General features: G+C 36.5%; 1 protein-coding gene across 1 annotated transcript; it reads right to left on the bottom strand.

Annotated features, from left to right (window-relative positions):
- Positions 1 to 12,665: 12,665 nt before the first annotated feature.
- Positions 12,666 to 15,682, bottom strand: LOC107779485 (MYB-like transcription factor ODO1). The gene is made up of 2 exons (XM_016599930.2): positions 14,920 to 15,682; positions 12,666 to 13,737 (listed from the first exon to the last, which is right to left on the bottom strand). The coding sequence occupies exons 1-2, from the start codon at positions 15,180 to 15,182 to the stop codon at positions 13,155 to 13,157; spliced, it is 846 nt and encodes a 281-aa protein (XP_016455416.1). The 5' UTR covers positions 15,183 to 15,682; the 3' UTR covers positions 12,666 to 13,154.
- Between the last annotated feature and the right edge of the window lie 1,788 nt (positions 15,683 to 17,470).

The raw sequence follows: 17,470 nt of genomic DNA, 5'->3' as shown, positions 1-17,470 counted from the left end.
TCCCCCTAGGATTGATAATTGTAATGTGTGAAAAGTCATGTACATGATGTGACGAGTGTGTACACGGGCTAAATGTGTGATTATGTTTTAAATTGTGTAGATCACTATTGCGCATTAATTAAATTATTTTATTTTATTATATTCTTCATTATTGAATTAATATTTATATTTTAAATTTGCATGACCTTTTCCTGCTAATTATTTTATCTGTTTAGTTGAAACTTGGTTTCTTTTATTCTGTGCATTATTTGAAGGTTGATTTTCTTTAAATTAAATATTATTAATATGAAGTATTTGACATTTTTAAACTTGATATTGAAGCAACGTATTAAACATTTTGAAATATTATTTTCCTGAATTATTTACTCCTGAATATTTTTGTAAGATTTTCGTACTCATTGTGATGGAGCAGTGAGCTATTTATTGCGGAAACATATTATTGTTGAATTATTTTGACATGAGCCGTGAGCTCTTTATTGTGAAAAAATATTATTGTTAAATTATTTTGACATGAGCCGTGAGTTCTTTATTGTGGAAAAAGTATTATTGTTGAATTATTTTGACATGAGCCATGAGCTCTTTATTGTGAAAAATATATTATTGTTGAATTATTTTGACAAGAGCTGTGAGCTCTTTATTGTAGAAAAATATTGTTGTTGAATTATTTTGGCAAGTTAAATTATTTGAGCACCTGAGGTGCAAATTGTGATATATTGTGATATTGATACGCATGCGGTGGTATAAGGTCTGGATATTGAAACGCATGCGGTGAGATAAGGGTGGCTTGATACGCGTGGCTAATAGGGAGAACTACTAGAAGTCATGCGGTGTGATAAGGATGGCTAAAACGCGGGATGCTACTTCGGAAAAAATATTTTCTTTAAAATAAATTATGAAGGCTCCCGCGGTGAGATAAGGAAATGAGATATTGTAAATTTGTTTATGATTTGAGACTACGACGCGGTACCTCGGGAGTGCCCTTGTTGATATTGATTTATGGCTGCAGTTGCCTTTGATTATTGTTGTGATTTTCTTAAAGTTGAAAAGAATTCTATTTTGTTTCCACGAGGTATTTATTTGCCATTATTTGATGTAAATAAATGTGACATACTACTTGATTCATTTCCATTGTCATTTTATCTTATAATATTGTTTAAATATTTTACCATGCCATTATTTATTCTCCAGTAGGGCCTGACCTGACCTTGTCATTACTCTACCGATGTTAGGCTTGGCACTTACTGGGTACCACTGTGGTGTACTCATACTACGCTTCTGCACATCGTTTTTGTGCAGATCCAGGTACATCTTATCAGACCACGCATCAGTAAACTAGCTGTACGAGGAGCCTTCGAAGTATATCTGCCAGCGTCCGTAGACTCCAGAGTCCCCTTCTATCTTACTATGTTGTCTTCCTTATTTGCTTTAGACTCTGATGTATAGCGACATAGAGAATAAATTCTTAGAAGCTTGTGACTTATTTCTACCGGATTTTGGGAGTTGAAATTGTTTGAATTGTAGTTTATTTATTTCAGATATTTATTATTATTCCGCATTGATAGGCTTACCTAGTCTTAGAGACTAGGTGCCATCACAACATCCTACGGAGGGAATTTGGAGTCGTGACAATGTGTTGCTAAATTGGCCCGAAGTTGTACCATTTCTCAAGTAAGGATTGATTTAATAGTTATCAAAATATAAAATTTACTGTGATTACATATTGTTGCAACTACTAAAAATATTTTATGTGTCACAGTCACTTCGTGGGTCAATTTGGCCATACGAGATTTTATATGTGGTTCAAACAGTTTGTAAGTTTATCCGGATAATGTTCTTCTGATATTCCCGCTATAAAAATTGATTCATAAGTTGTGCTAACTTATGAATTTTTTTAACACTATGTAGGTAAATATTCCAAATAATGGTGTAAATCAATTTTTGAAAGATATATCTTGGGGACCTGGGATTCAGGTCACAACAACGTCTAAGTACGTAGTGAATGGTTATAAGTTTCATACAGAGGATTGCTCTAAAAATAAAAATAGCAACAACAGCTGGGTGTGGGTTCAAGGTAGTGATGGCAACTAAGTTGGAGATATTGATTATTATGGTGTGGTTAAAGAAATATTACAACTAAAATATACAAGTTGGCCATATAAGAAATTGATACTCTTTAGATACAAGTGGTTTGACCCAAATCCAACAAGAGGTACAAGAGTACACCACCAATACAACATAATTGAGGTTAATCATACGAGGGAGTATGATCGCTATGATCCTTTCATAATTGCACATAACGTTAGGCAAGTGTATTATGCTCCTTATCCATTACGGCGGAATAAGTCTAATTGGTGGGTTGTAATAAAAACTAAGCTTCTAGGTAGGGTGGAAGTCGAGAATGTGTTAGATGTTGCATATCAAAATGATATCTCCAGTGTTCACCAAATAGTGGACGATCAGTTAGAAAATGATTTGGAACATCCTGAACGCATATTGGAAGAAGTTGATATCAATGAAGTAACAATTATAGAAAATGAGGACGAAGAATCAACTGATGAAGCTCAAACAAGTGAGGACGAAGAATTCTCGGACGAGGAACAATACGTCGATGAGGATTAAAAAGTTGGTTTTTTAAAGCACTCTCGTTTTATAGCTAGTTTCTTATATGTTTCAATCTAAATGTGTATTATATTATGCAGATGGAAGGCAAGGGTCAAGGTAACAATGACCCTACTAGTTCTCGGGGTCGAGAAAAGGGTAGGAAGGAAAAGAGGAGGGTAGATAATAATAGTCTCTCTTGTCCACCCTTTTCAGAGATGCCTATGTCTTATCCTCCACTACACGGCTATACTGAGCTGCCACAGCATCACGAGCCGTACACCTTCATCCAGACACCAGGTCTTCCATCACAGGGCCATAGGACTATACGTCCGACATACAGTCCAGCTGCCTCACAGCCATCTGCATCGCAACCATCTACATCACATCTACATGGATCACATCCCTACATATCACAGCCACATGGATCGCATCCATCCATGTCACAGCCAATCGGGTCACAGTAATCAGTATCACAGCCACTTGGGTTGCATCCAGTTATGTCGCAGTCACAAGGATCGCAACCATCTTCATTATCGACTCCATCTATTTCAGGCCTTCGCCTGCAAGGCAGTAGCTCTGACCCGCCTACACCGTCTACACATGCCTCTGATATACATGCTTCGGATGATGATGACGAAGTAGTGTATTATGATCGATATGGCAGGATCATCATAGTCCCTGAGGGTGATGGGTAAGTGTTATTTGTTATTTTTGCGTCTATTGTTTTGTAACATTTTTACTAAGATATTAATGTATTTTTATTGTTAAATTGCAGGCTCAGGCTGGGTAATAAAACTACGAAGATAATCACCATGCCATCAGAAAGCTTTATGATGGCCCTTATGCGACTTGGACTGATTTCCCATTCTCGCTGAAGGAGCAAATTTTCAATCAATTGAAGGTATAAATGTTCTTTTAACCAGTTTAATAATTTATATTTATGATGTTTCCATCTAATATTTAACTTTTTAAATACAGAGCAAGTGTGTATGGAAAGAACGTTATAGTGCGGAAGTGGCTGTAAATTTTCATCATAAAGCTCGCAAGAGATTGGCGGATGCTTTCTCGGATTCTAGAAAGAAGAACAAGAGACCTGGCTGGTTACTTGAGAATTTGTGGAATTATTTGCAAAGGCAATGGCTTACCGCGGAGTTCTTAGAGAAGAGCGAAAAAGGAAAGAAAGCTCGCGCATCTGAGAAGGGAGGCTCCTTGCACACTGGAGGTGCGATCAGCCTAGGGACAATAAAAAGAAGATTGTTACGTAATTGCTTAAATTATTTTACTTTTCTAAGTATATCTATTCTATTTATTAACTAAATTAATTTATTTTCAGAAAAAAAAGTATGGGCGTCCAATGAGCCATGATGAGCTATTCAAGGAGACGCATATTGTAAAGAAGAAGAAAGAGGGGGATCAATATAGGTGGGTCGAGGACCGGGCCTGGACTACATATGTAAGCTTTCAATTTTCTTTAAGTATTATAATTTACTTTTATAAGAATTTTGAAATACTGATTTAATTTAAAATAATATAGGGTTGCTACTAAAGTAACGTAGAAGAATTCATTCGTAGTCATCCAGTGGGTGAATCGGGCTAGTCAACCCAATCTTCGGACGAGGATGCTGAAAGAATATGGTTGGAGTCTGTTGGCGGTCCAAAATAGGGGAAGGTATACGAGATTCCTACTAAAAAATTCTATCGCTATAGGTGTGGAATGCAAGGAATAGGGACTTCCTCATAAGGCAGCAACTTAATAGGGAGAGTCTCTCCACTATGGGGAGACAGTGACAAAGCTCACATCCGAGCTAGAAGCGGCCAAGGAAAGAGAAAGGCTTAGAGATGCTCAATTCCTTGGCATGCAAGCTTAGATCAGAACTCTCCTATCTACTGGAGCTTTTCCGTTGCCCCGGTCTCGTGAGTCATCGCCAGAGGGTCGACCTCCACGTGATCGTTCCTCCCGTCCTACTCGTGATCGTTCCTCCCGTCCTCCCCGTGATCGTTCCTCCTATCCTCCACAAGATCGTTCTCTATACCGTCTTGTAAATGAAAGTTCATCAGACGGTGATAATGATGTTGTAGAAAACACCCCTTGACTTTTATATACTTTGAACTAGACAAATAAAACTAGTTTTGAACTTGTTGTAATTAGTTTTAACTTGGTTTTGGATTGTTATGTTCAATTGAACTTTAATTTGTTAGTTTTAAAGTATATATTAAATATTTGGTTGTTGTTGTTGTGTTGTTGTTATTGTTATTGTTGTGTTGTTGTTGTAATTCAGTTGTTAGGGGTATTGGTATGGTACCTACCAAAACAGGCATTATATGCAAAAATTAAACCCAGAAAATCAACCAAAGTTGGTCGATTTTTAATTTTAAAAAAAAAAAATAATTGCAAACTACCGACCAAAATTGGTCGGTTAATGAACACTGAATTCCCAGAATTCAACATTACCGACCAACTTTGGTCGGTATTTTATCTGCACTGTTGAGGTTACCGACCAAAGTTGGTCGGTAATGTTTAATTTTAATTATTTTAAAAATATATATATTTTCAATTACCGACCAAAGTTAGTCGGTTTTTTAAAATTTTAATAATTAATAAAAAAATATAAATTAATTACACCGACCAACTTTGGTCGGTAAAATTAAATTAATAAAATATGTTTCCGACCAAAGTTGGTCGGTAGATAATTTAAATTGTCAGATGGTCGTTTAAAGCTACCGACCAATGTTGGTCGGTAATTTCCGACCAACTTTAGTCGGCAAGCTATTCCGACCATCAAAATACCGTCAACACCCAAATGGTCACGTTTTGGTCGGTAATTGGCCATAAACGACCAACTTCGGTTGATTTTTAGCGGATTTCTAGTAGTGTCGGCTCTATATGCCATTTAATGGAATTGTCTGTGTCATCAAATTGATTGGTTCACATTTTTCCATATCTGTTTCAAGAATTGCCTGTAACCAAAGATTAAGACAAAACAAGATCATTTTACTGTGAAGCTCCAACTACCAGACACCTCAACCAAGAACAGACGGTTGACTAAAATGATCATACAAAGGGATAATACACAATTAACTCAACAGCCACTGAACTTTTCCCTTAACATACAGCTTCAACAGTTGAAGAAGGGATTTGTTTCAACTTTCATGTATAATTATTGAAGTTTATCGACTATAATAGCAAAACTACATCGTGTCATACTAGAATAATAACTTAACTTTACCCGTATAACAATATAGCCACAAAACTACATTTTGTCATATTAAATTAACTAAACCTCATGTCATCTACTATATGTTGTGATTTACAGAGAGATTACAGAGAAGATTTTAGGAAGAAGAAGACATAGTCATTGAGAGAGAGAGAAAGACTAAACTGCCCTCACATTATTTAACCCCTAACAACTATTAAAGGCTAATAACAACTTTTGGATACAAAGACTAAACTGTCCTCACATTATTTAATCCCCTAACAGTTATTAACAGACTAATAATATTTTTTGGATACAAAGACTAAACTGCCCTCACAATATTTAACACTATAGCTCTAAGATTTTTTCCACGTTAAGGTAACTAAAATTTAATCACAAATTTTTCAAAACCAATTTCCGGAACGGCAGATTTAAGCAGCCCAAGCAGATCAACATTATGTGATTCTTTTCCTTACTACATCCAATGTATTTTTATACGCTAATGAGAGAGTTGCGATTTCAACCTTACGTTAATAATAGTACAAGTACAGTCCTTCCTCCGTCCCTGTGTCACACTTTGTTTTTGTCTGTCTCAAAAAGAATATTATATTTCCTTATTTAAAAATAATTTAATTTTAAACTTCTTATTTAAGAATATTATATTTCCTTATTTAAAAATAATTTAATTTTAAACTTCTTATTTTACTCCTACTGAGATGATTTATGACAATACAAATATATATAACTTGTTTAAATCGCACATTTTAAAAGTCTATCTTTTTTTCTTAAATTCCGTCCTCAGTCAAACACTACACATAATTGGTATAGAGGGAGTAGTAAATTATGGAATTAGAACAAGGGAAAATATGCACTTGTTGCTGCTACGATCAATTCGCTCAAAGGGGCGGCAGTTGGGGTATTAAGAGCAATACAAGGTAGTTGGTCTTCTTCTCCACACTTATCTAATTGGCAGACATAATTCTCACCTACCTCGTAACCAAAGGGATCATTCTCTTAGTTTTCCCCTCAATGTCATTTGTTGCGGATAAAGGTGGGTGTACTTTACTTCCATTAATTTTGTCCAAAGAAGTCTTAAGTCACGGAACGATTTCAGGGCTCCGTGCAGAAAGCAAGATAGATTGTATGCTACTCTTAGTTTCAGTCCTACCCAAGAAATAAGTTCAATGTCGTGTTTGAACCAAGATAATCACACAAACTCAAAGGTTGGAAAGTTAATGAACTGAAAGACACACAAAGGTTGGAAGGCCAAGACCAATTTTCGGATTTACTTGATATACAAAAGAAGGAATACAAGTGTATGAGATATGTCTTCTAACAAGGCATATACTTGTCTATATATACAATGAATGTCCCTTATAGATTTGCTGGCAGTGGACCCGTCCAATCGTGTAGCACAGCTTTCTGTTGGCATCATGTGATCTCCATGATTATGTTGGCAGCCTTTGTGCTAATGGTCCTGTCTAGCTGTTGTGTCCCAGTTCTTGCTGGCAAAGTGGTCCTACCCAGCTGTGCAGCATATGATATTGCTGGCAGAGTGTGACCTCCATGAGGTCCCTGACAGCCTGTGGGATTGTTGCCTCCATGTCCAAAGACCCTCTGGTCTTTGGCATCCAAGTTTGGCTCGGCTTGCAGCCCTTTAGGCGGGAAATTCAGTTGGAAAATATGTGGGGCGGTACACTCTCCCCCACTTGAAATGGCGACGACCGCGGCACCACAAAGTTTCAAGTAATTATGAACTTGATCTTTGAACGGCCATAGCGCCTTATATTTTTCCCATGATGCCTTCTCGGGTGGTTGCCCCTTCCAATGGACAAGAAATTGGGCTCTTGAATTGCCCCAACCTACGCCTTGTACCACTTGATGCTTGATAATGGCCTCGACTTCCTTGTCGACGACCGAAGGGGTTGTGAAAATATTTGGTCGGCTGGATTGCCCCCGCCCCACATCACCCTTGTCTCCAAAGGGTGCCTTTGATAGACTGACATGCCCCGACTCAAGCAGCTCTTCGGGTTGCTTACTTGAATCCTCCAACTTCGTAGGTTCCATGCGATACAGACTCATGGCTTGTGGCTTTGCCCCCGGTATGAAGTCCTTATTCTCCTTATGGACTCGATGTTCACATGGAGGCAAGGCTTTGCCAACCTTGTCCTTTTTAGTCTCTGTCCCGACCGCCAAATTTGTGGCTTTTTCTTCCTTGAAGCCTTTCACGATTGGCATCACAGACAGCTGACTAACAACTTGCGGCACCCGAATTATTGGCACCACACATGGACCCTTCGGGTCATAAATGTAAATCTGGTTGAGATTTGGGCAGATGAAGGCCTTCACTTCATCCCAATAGTCCAGTCCCAATATCAGATCGAACACATCCATGGGAGCGACAAAGAAACTCACTCTGACCTGCCAAGCTCCTAAGTCGAGCTGCACATTGCGTGCAACTCTGTATGCATGCCTGAGGTTGGCGTTTACCATCTTCAGCACGGAACTGCTAGGACCAACTACAAGGTCAAGTGACTTAGCCTTTGCTTCAAACACAAAGTTGTGTGTCGCGCCGGTGTCCACCATGATACAGACAGACTATCCGTTCAATGTTTCATCCACGAACATGGATCCTAACTCCCTCGCTCGGGGTTCCTTGCCTATCACAGCGTTGCCTAACGAGTGAATCAATTTGGCAATGTCATGTTTCTCGTGAGCAACCTGCTTCAAAGCGGGCTCTTTGGCCAGCACCGCAGCCAGTACCATGTTGCCAAGATAAGCTATGCCCGACAGTTGTTGAACTGTTGCTTCGGCTTGTTCATCAGCTTGGACTCTCTCTTCTGTTTGCCTCCGCTCGGCCGCGATTAAGGCACCAAGTTTCTTCAAAGAAGGAAAATCCTTGTAGCCATGACTAAGGTCCTTGCAGAGGCAACAACCATTGCGGGGACCAACTTCCTTCTTCCTTTGGTTATATCGGTCGCGCTAATGAGACACCTTGTTGCCTTCTTCTCTGTAATCGCGGTCCGGGGTAGCATATTGCTTGCCCTTGTATCGATATCCATGGTCTTCACCAGGTTAGAAGTTGGTGTCCTTTGCCTTTGTGGGTTCTATCCTAAAATCATTTAAGGACTCAGCCACTGCGATAGCTTCATAGACGTCTGTGACTTGACGCCGCTGCAATTCCTGTTTGGCCCAGTTTTGAAGGTCATCTATGAAATAGAACAACAAGTTCTCATTTGACATGTTAGGAATCTGCAGAATGAGTTTAGTGAACTCTTTCACGTACTCATGAATGGAAGTTGTTTTTCTGAGCTCTCTCAACTTCCTACGTGCCTCATTGACAATGTTTTGGGGGTAGAACTGGCGCTTCAATTCGAACTTAAACTGTTCCGAGCTCTTGATGGAGAAAGTTCCCTTCTCTATATCAGCTTTCTTCCTCCTCCACCACATCATAGTGGTGTCGTCTAGATACATCGTTGCTGCCCGGATCTTGGCAGCCTCTTCAACGATGTTGAGGTGCTCAAAGTAATCCTCCATCTTCCAGATGAAGTTCTCTATGTCTTGAGCGTTTTGTTCGCCCCTAAACTCCTTTGGTTTTGGGCCCTCAATTTTGGTTTCACGCATTATTACATGACCAGTTCCACCAGCAAACCTTACTGCCTGCAGTTGTTGCTTTAGGGCTTCAACTTCCCCATGTAACGCCGATACAGCCTGGGTCAGCTTAAGCTCAAGGTTGGTCACTCCTTCCTGTGCTCATCAATCACTTGATCTAACGTCTCTTTGACGTCTCCTAGCTCTTCTAGGGCAGTAGACTCAAGCGAACAGAAGTTTCCTTCAACAACTTCAATGCGCCGGTTTAACGCAGCTAAACCAACCTCGGTGAGATCCATTCTCACGTCTAAAAGATTTGATGCAGAACCCTCACAATCTTCGCCATGGCCAACCTGTTGTGGGGGTAGTTCAAAAGCTAGCATCTCACTTGTTAAGGCTATGGCGGGATCTCCCACTTTGCTCGTCCCTCTCTTTTTTACTTTTTGTTTCCTTGTTGGTGATTCGTCTCTCCTACAAATGTTTCCTAAGGTAACATTATTTCCATCTGTTGCCATGTTAATAACCTTTTGCTCTGATACCACTTGTCACGGAACGATTTCAAATGGCTCCGTGCGGACAACAAGATAGCATGTATGCTACTCTTAGCTTCAGTCCAACCCAAAAAATAAGCACAATGTCGTGCTTGAACCAAGGCAATCACACAAACTCAAAGGTTGAAAAGATAATGAACTGAAAGACGCACAAAGGTTGGGAGGCCAATACCAATTTTCGAATTTACTTGATATACAAAAGAAGGAATATAAGTGTATGATATCTGCCTTATAACAACAAGGCATATACATGTCTATATATACAATGAGTGTCCACTACAGATTTGCTGGCAGTGGACCCGTCCAGCTGTGTTGCACAGCTTTCTGCTGGCATCATGTGATCTCCATGATTGTGTTGGCAGCCTTTGTACCAATGGTCATGTCCAGCTGTTGTGTCCCAGTTCTTGCTGGCAAAGTGTTGCCTCCTTGATTATCCTGGCAAGCTGTGGTCCTACCCAGCTGTGCAGCACATGCCTTTGTTGGCAGATAGTTACCTCCATGATTGTCCTGGCAGGCCGGGGTCTTACCCAGCTGTGCAGCATGTGATATTGCTGGCAGAATGTGGCTTCCATGAGGGCCTTGACAGCCTGTGGAATTGTTGCCTCCATGTGCAAAGATCCTCTGGTCTTTGGCAGCCAAGTTTGGCTTGGCTTGCAGCCCTTTAGGCGGGAAATTCGGTCGGAAAATATGTGAGTTTGTACACTTAGCTACATTACTCTCAGTTGACTTTGATTAACATGTGAATTAAGTTGCATTCCATAGGAAATGACTTTGGAAAAACCTTTTAGTGCTAATTAAGTCAGAATTTGGTATTAATTATATACTATTATGTGTATGTACTCCTTTGTATAGTCCAAGTTTCATAAACTTAGTTATACTTAAATGAAATAATTGAGTTCAATCGATTGAAAGGGGGATATTTAGATCTTAAAAATTAAAATGTCAGAATAAAGATTTGAATAAATTCATGTGCCTGCTTCATGCTTGTTACTAGTACTTACTACAATAGGGTAAGCAGCAAAGCTTTTCTTTTCCATTTTCGCTTTTTTGGGGTGTATAATTCTTTTTACTGTTTCAGGAGTAAATTTGCACATAGTTTTGTCTGGCTCACATTTTATAAAAAAGTTTTTTCTTGGTTAAAAACTGTCTTTAGACATCTTTTTCAAAATCATTTTTGGAAAAGGAAGAAAACTTCTAAAAGACACTAAGTAACTATACAAATACCTTTATCAAGCAAACTTGTTTATCTTTTTTAAACAGAATACTAAAAGATTTTCCTAAAAGTTTAACTTATATAACGATAGTGTGAAGCAAATGCTATCAAGTTATATTTATTTGTTGCAGCAAGTGCTAATCTACTTTATTTTCAAGATTACAAATAATATTTTTTAGGTTACAGTGTATAAATTTCCCTACACTGTCTGTACACATAAATTAAATCCCTCGAAATATATATATAACTTTTTTTGGAAGGTGGGGGAGGGGGTTAAATCTCTCCCAAAATATTGTGCAAATGGGTAACGTGTGAACATCATGTTTAGTCGAAGATGACATAATTAATTTTATCACTAGAAGTGGTTCTAGTGTAGTGCCTTAGTTTAGTTGCTTCGTTGGGCAGCATATTTTATTTTTTTTCCTAATAATCACATAACTTAATCGTCATCTGCCGACAAACTTCAGCTGGTTAGTGCTCAGATTTGTAAAAATGTCATTTTGCACTACTTTTAACGTGTCAGTTTACCGTAAAAAGGTTAAAACGATTACATTATTATTAATTTCTATGTTGTTTGGAATATAATATTATAATAGTACTTTTTACTGGTTAAAGCTTGTTGAGAGAACTAATGATTTAGTTGATTACGTTAAAAAGAAATTAATAATAAGATAAATAAGTATTGAACTTTTGTACCCTAGTTTTCTGGCGTAAAACAGCATTTTACAACCTTGAGATAAAAAGCAATATTGTTGGCAGACAAAAACAATTGTTACAACATTTGCACTTTTGATTTGTAAAGATCTTTACCCTATTTTGAATGTGGAGTAGTTCCTGTATATGTCCGTTTTCAGAAAAATAAAATCGTAACGAACTCTAAAACTACAAGTGTTAAAATTAACATCATTCAACTCCCAAATCATCTCACTCACTTTCAAGAACTTCAAAAATATCTATACGGTCCACCTTCAAAGGTATTTATATATAGTATGAATACACTGTTGTAAAAATGGACAAGTTAGATGAAAATGAAGGGTTAAAATGGGTTGAATCAATAAATAAGAAGGTCAATTAACTCGCTCAAATATTACTTAGGCTGAGATGAGTGAGGTCAAAATGACTAAAGTCATAGCTTAACAATCTAACTAAGTTTTAATTTCTTTGTTTGTTTTCTTATTATTTACTTAATTACAAATGAAACTAATGGAGTAAACAAATCTCCTTTATAGTTATATCAAACATAAATATAATTTATCCCAATTAGTCTAACTCTTTGATGGTTTGACTTGAGTTTGTGCCCAAGTTGGCCCGTCATAAGAATATGCCCGTTGTAAGAACATGAGCAGATTTAGTGAGTCATATTTTAGTTACCTAATTCCCTCTCCCCCGACCCGTCAAAAGAATTGTCCATCGTAATAACATGAGCAGATTTAGTGAGTCACATTATAGTGACCTAATCCGCCCCCACCACATATATATATAGAGAGAAAAGAAAGAAATTAAAGAGAAGACAAATAAAAACAACAAATTGTCATTATAGTTTATGATCTTTACATAATATACAAAAGGTTTTCTTAATATACATATGAACCCCTCTAATGATTTTGCCTAAGAGTACATGTCCCCATCCTTGGCACAGGGATAAAACACTAAATTAATCACTACTGTATTTCTTTGTTTCTCTTTGGACTTTTTCCTTCTAACATGATTGGTTTAATTGACTGGTTGGTTGGTAGGTTGGCTAGCTTGTCCGAAACCTCTAAATTAGAAGCAAAGGTTTCACCTTGGACTCTTCGCGAATATTCTACTAAAATTTGTACAAATAGAAAAAACAAAATACAACTCCACCAAATCTAACTTCCTAGTACTATAGACATGATACATTTGTAAACATGCACGTAAAAAAACACTAACATTGTGAAAAGCTAGACTTAATTCCTTGGCTATATATGTCCCTTTGGCCATTCATTATATTTTTCATCTGGGATTAATCCTAGTAAATGATCACTGCTTGTTTTCCATGTCATCTATGGTGTTAAACACCTCTAATTCAACATCATTAAAGCAATTATCAAAACCAAAGTCATGAATGCCAAAATCTTGACAATCCAATAGCCAATTAAAACTGTCGTCCCAGGATGTCATGTTATCGAAATTTTTTTGTTCTTCAGAAGATACTGGAAGTTCCCATAGCGAATCGACAAGAGGAGCATCAGCTTCCAGTAGGGAGCGTAGCAACGGATCATTTTCACAGAGTGTGTTGAGAACCAACTTGGATTCATCGGTGATGCTTGAAGAGTTTTCAGACGAAGAAGTGGAAGAAGACGAGTTATCTAACTCTGAGGAGGTGGCTGCTGCAGTGACACTTGTACACTCGGGTACAACTTGTACCTGCTGATGACCATTACTTTTGTTTTGATCAGATTCTGGGATAGGTTGATCTATTAGATTTGCTTCTTTTTTGAGTGGTTCATGTGTAACAGGATCAATCCCCATCTTTAGAAGCTTTTTCTTAATATGAGTGTTCCAATGATTTTTAATCTCATTATCTGTCCTTCCCGGTAATCTTGCAGCAATCTTGGACCACCTGATTAAAACAAATTAAATATTTAGTACCATTCAATTATTGTTATAAATAGTTTGAAAAACAGAATGGAGACACACTAATAAAGCAAGATAAGGGAAAAGAACTACTATTTCAAGTCCACTTCAAGAAGACATGTAGTAGTAGATTGATAAGATAAATAGAGCACTTCCTTTTGAAGCCAGAATATTTTAATATTAACTTAGTACATTACTTGACAATGCAGAAAATCATGAACAATAAAGTAAAAGCAGTAATCAAGAAGCTTCATTAAATCAGAAATAAATATTCAATCAGAAATCATAGCATATGATATGCTGTTAACTTGTTTTTCTTTTTCATCTTTACACACAAAAGCCATCGCACTTTAAAGAGCAACAAAAGCTTTCGAAATGAGTTCAATCGGTTAGAATTTTGCTCTGAATTTCTAATCTACCGGGACTCTCTTTTTCTTGAAAGAAGGAAAAAACTCTTAAAAGGAATAAATTTTCTGGAGGAAAAGTTTTACACTTTTATAAATTAAGGATTTCTGCTTCTCACAACAGCAACAAAAATATACACAACGTAGTCATTAAAGGATTCTTATTGATTTAGGGGAGAATTTATTCTCTCAATTAGTTTTTTTTTTCTTTTAATAGTAGTAGATTTATATAGGTCACTTGACCAAACCATATTAATATAATATATTTTTTTAGTATTTCTTCTTTCTTGTCCGATTTATTATCGACCAACCTTTGTATTGTTAGCTTCCGCATGCACCATATTATTTCAATCCAACACAATCATAACTTGTGGCAGAGAAACTTTCCCTTTTGCCTTTCTTTCTGTGGCATGAAAATGCACATAGAGAAAAAGAACATGCAACCTAAGAGAAAGGGAAGACAAAAGGATAAAAAGGCCGAAAATAAACTCATTATTAGTATGCTTACAAACAATAAATAAACAACTCTAACACAAACATAGCGATTTCAATAGACTTCTGATAAAAAAAACTCACCACATAATATATGGATATAAGCCGTTTAGCTCATGAGTTGGTAATTAGTAAGTTAATTAATAAAACATCATAAGTTTATGGTTCTTATCGACAATAAACATGTTTCTCTTTACAACAGTAACGACGCCTCAATCCCAAACAAGTTTCTATCCGTTGTATTAGAAAAGAAAAGGAGAAAAGTATATTACCTGTTTCCAAGACGAGCATGGAGATCAATAACCAATTTCTCCTCGGCATCACTAAGAAGTCCTCTTTTCAAGTCGGGTCGAAGGTAATTAGTCCATCGGAGACGACAACTCTTACCGCAGCGCCTAAGACCGGCGAGTTTAGGGACAGCACGCCAACAACATTGGCCATTTGTAAGAATAAAATTGATGAGTTTCTTGTCTTCCTCAGCTGTCCATGGACCTTTCTTCACTCCAAGTTTGTCACAACAAGGTTGTCTTCCCATTACTACTACTCTCAACTACCACCAAACAAACAAAGTTACAAAAAAATTTAGAAAGTGTTTGCTAATTTTGCCCTTCTACCCACTTTTATATATAATCCACCAACTTCAACTTTTCTTGTAAAGTTCTCACTTTTCTCCTTAAAATTTTGTTTAAACATATATATTTTGATTTATGGATGGGTATGTGCCTATATATATATAGTGAGAGAGAATGTAAGATTCCATGTCCCACCTATGGTTTGTGAAAGCAACTCTTGAACTACAATTCCTTTTCTGGTGTTATCAACTCCACCCAAGAGAGAGTGATAGTGAATGATAGCTGACCCTAACACCAAGCTAAAACTCAAGATATCCCTATTCTTCTTCCCTTTTTCTTAGTCGTTTGGTATCCGATATTTACTAATTCGACTAATCCAGATACGTGTTACGTATGATTTGTTAAACGAAAAATGTTTTCTATCAAAAATTTTCTCATTTGCATAGCTCGAACTTGAGATCCTTAGAGGGTGAAAGGATACACCATTCCATTATATATGCTCTTAGTGGTATTCTTATTACTCTTTAACCTTTGCCCCACACTCCGAAAGATATGGTCTGTTCTTTTTCTTGTTTCTTTTCTTCTTTTTTTTCTTCCCATTTTCATACACTATGTACTCTCTGTGATTGCACGCTTACTCAACCATTTCGTCATCACCACGCTTACGGGACCTTTCAAACATGGGAAGTTATCTCGTACTATGTTTACCACGATAACATTAATTTTCAGATTAACTATAGCCGAATCGTTTGATCTGTTTACTTTGATGAGTTTGTCAAATCATGTCATCACGTTGAAATCCGACTATCTCCTAAAAACTTAAGTTAAATTATTAAATGAATAATTACACGATTCAATATATCATTAGAATAGACAAGTGATTTTGAATTCAAATTAATTTAATTTTACTACCATCTCCAGAAAAAATAAAATATATTTTCACATGTTTGAATTATGAAAAAGAATCAGACTCACACGCGTTGACACATAAAATAGTTAATTAATTAAAATATTCTCTCTTTAATTATATTTGAAACTTTTAGATTAAATGATCACAAGATTTAATGAAATTTTTGCCAATCATGTGGTTATCTTAATTTCATTTATGCTTGAACTTTTCTTTAAATTACACAAAAATTGTCAACTGTCGTCAAAATACTGTATCCCACTTTCTTGTCAGTGCTTCATTTTCATTTGCTTTTACTTGTTCAATGTGCAATAATAACGTTTTCCTCATTTAATGTTAGCCAAAAGAATTTATGAAAGAACTAGAGGAGGATATGCCGATGATTTTTCAATGTCTTATAATTGAGGAAAAGAATGTTTAACTATGTAGTAACTTGCAAGAGAGAGTTATTGTATAACACAGTTTACAAACAAACATGAGATCATTCTTCATTCTGTTCACCAATTATTTGTTAAAAGCTTTAATTCATTATGAACAGAGTGACTGAAAGTTTTTAACAAAAAAATCTTTAGATTTTTTCCTATTTCTTTTTCTTTGCTCAACACAGTAAGAGTAGTGGGACAGAGTCTCATGTACAAGGCAAGAAACATATTTTTGTTTCCTGTATTTTTGCCTGTATTCTTCTTTCTCTAAATTCTACAGTTTATTTATTTAACATAACATATTGATAAGGTCTTTTGCGTACTAGGAAACTATTTTAGTCACGCAAAATTATAAAGCTGGTGGAATGTCAATATCTTGTCCCCCAGGTATGATTTTGTGGTTTGAACACAGCTTTGAAATAGTTTTCAAGTATTTTAGGGAAAGGAAACAACCATAATAGGAACCATGAAAACAAAATTAAAGAAAATTAAACCACATGGAAAACTAGGAGTTCAAGTGAATTAATAAGTTCTTTCTGCTGGTTCCTACTTGCTCCAATAAATAAGTAAATATTATTTATATTGTCTGTTTATATAAGTTAAATAAATCCCAATACAAATATATAATATTTTAGAACGCATTACACATTTTGGGCCTAGTTTACAAGTTTCTTCGGTTCTTTCTTTCTCTAAACAAGCAGGGCGAATTTAGTGTGTGTTCACGTGAATGCAATAGCTAGCTTTTGTTCAAATCATGTTTTAGTATATATAATTTTAAAAAGTTATTAATATCTATAGATATTTGACTGTAAATCCAATTATTATTGTATGTAATTTGATATTACTATAAGAACTCATAAACTTCAAATTGTGAATCTTATAAGAAAAACAGGTTGTTTCTTTCTTCTTCCTTTTTTTTTCG

Source organism: Nicotiana tabacum, chromosome 23 (assembly GCF_000715075.1).
Source record: "Nicotiana tabacum cultivar K326 chromosome 23, ASM71507v2, whole genome shotgun sequence".
Taxonomy (NCBI): domain Eukaryota; kingdom Viridiplantae; phylum Streptophyta; class Magnoliopsida; order Solanales; family Solanaceae; genus Nicotiana; species Nicotiana tabacum.
Note: the sequence above shows the minus strand (reverse complement) of the source record. Positions and strands in the feature narration are given on the sequence as shown.

Excerpts from the sequence above, each read along its gene's own strand:
- LOC107779485 (XM_016599930.2), bottom strand. The coding sequence starts at position 15,182 with ATGGGAAGACAACCTTGTTGTGACAAACTTGGAGTGAAGAAAGGTCCA. Across the intron at positions 13,738-14,919 it reads CATGCTCGTCTTGGAAACAG|GTGGTCCAAGATTGCTGCAA; the intron begins GTAATATACTTT and ends TGTTTTAATCAG.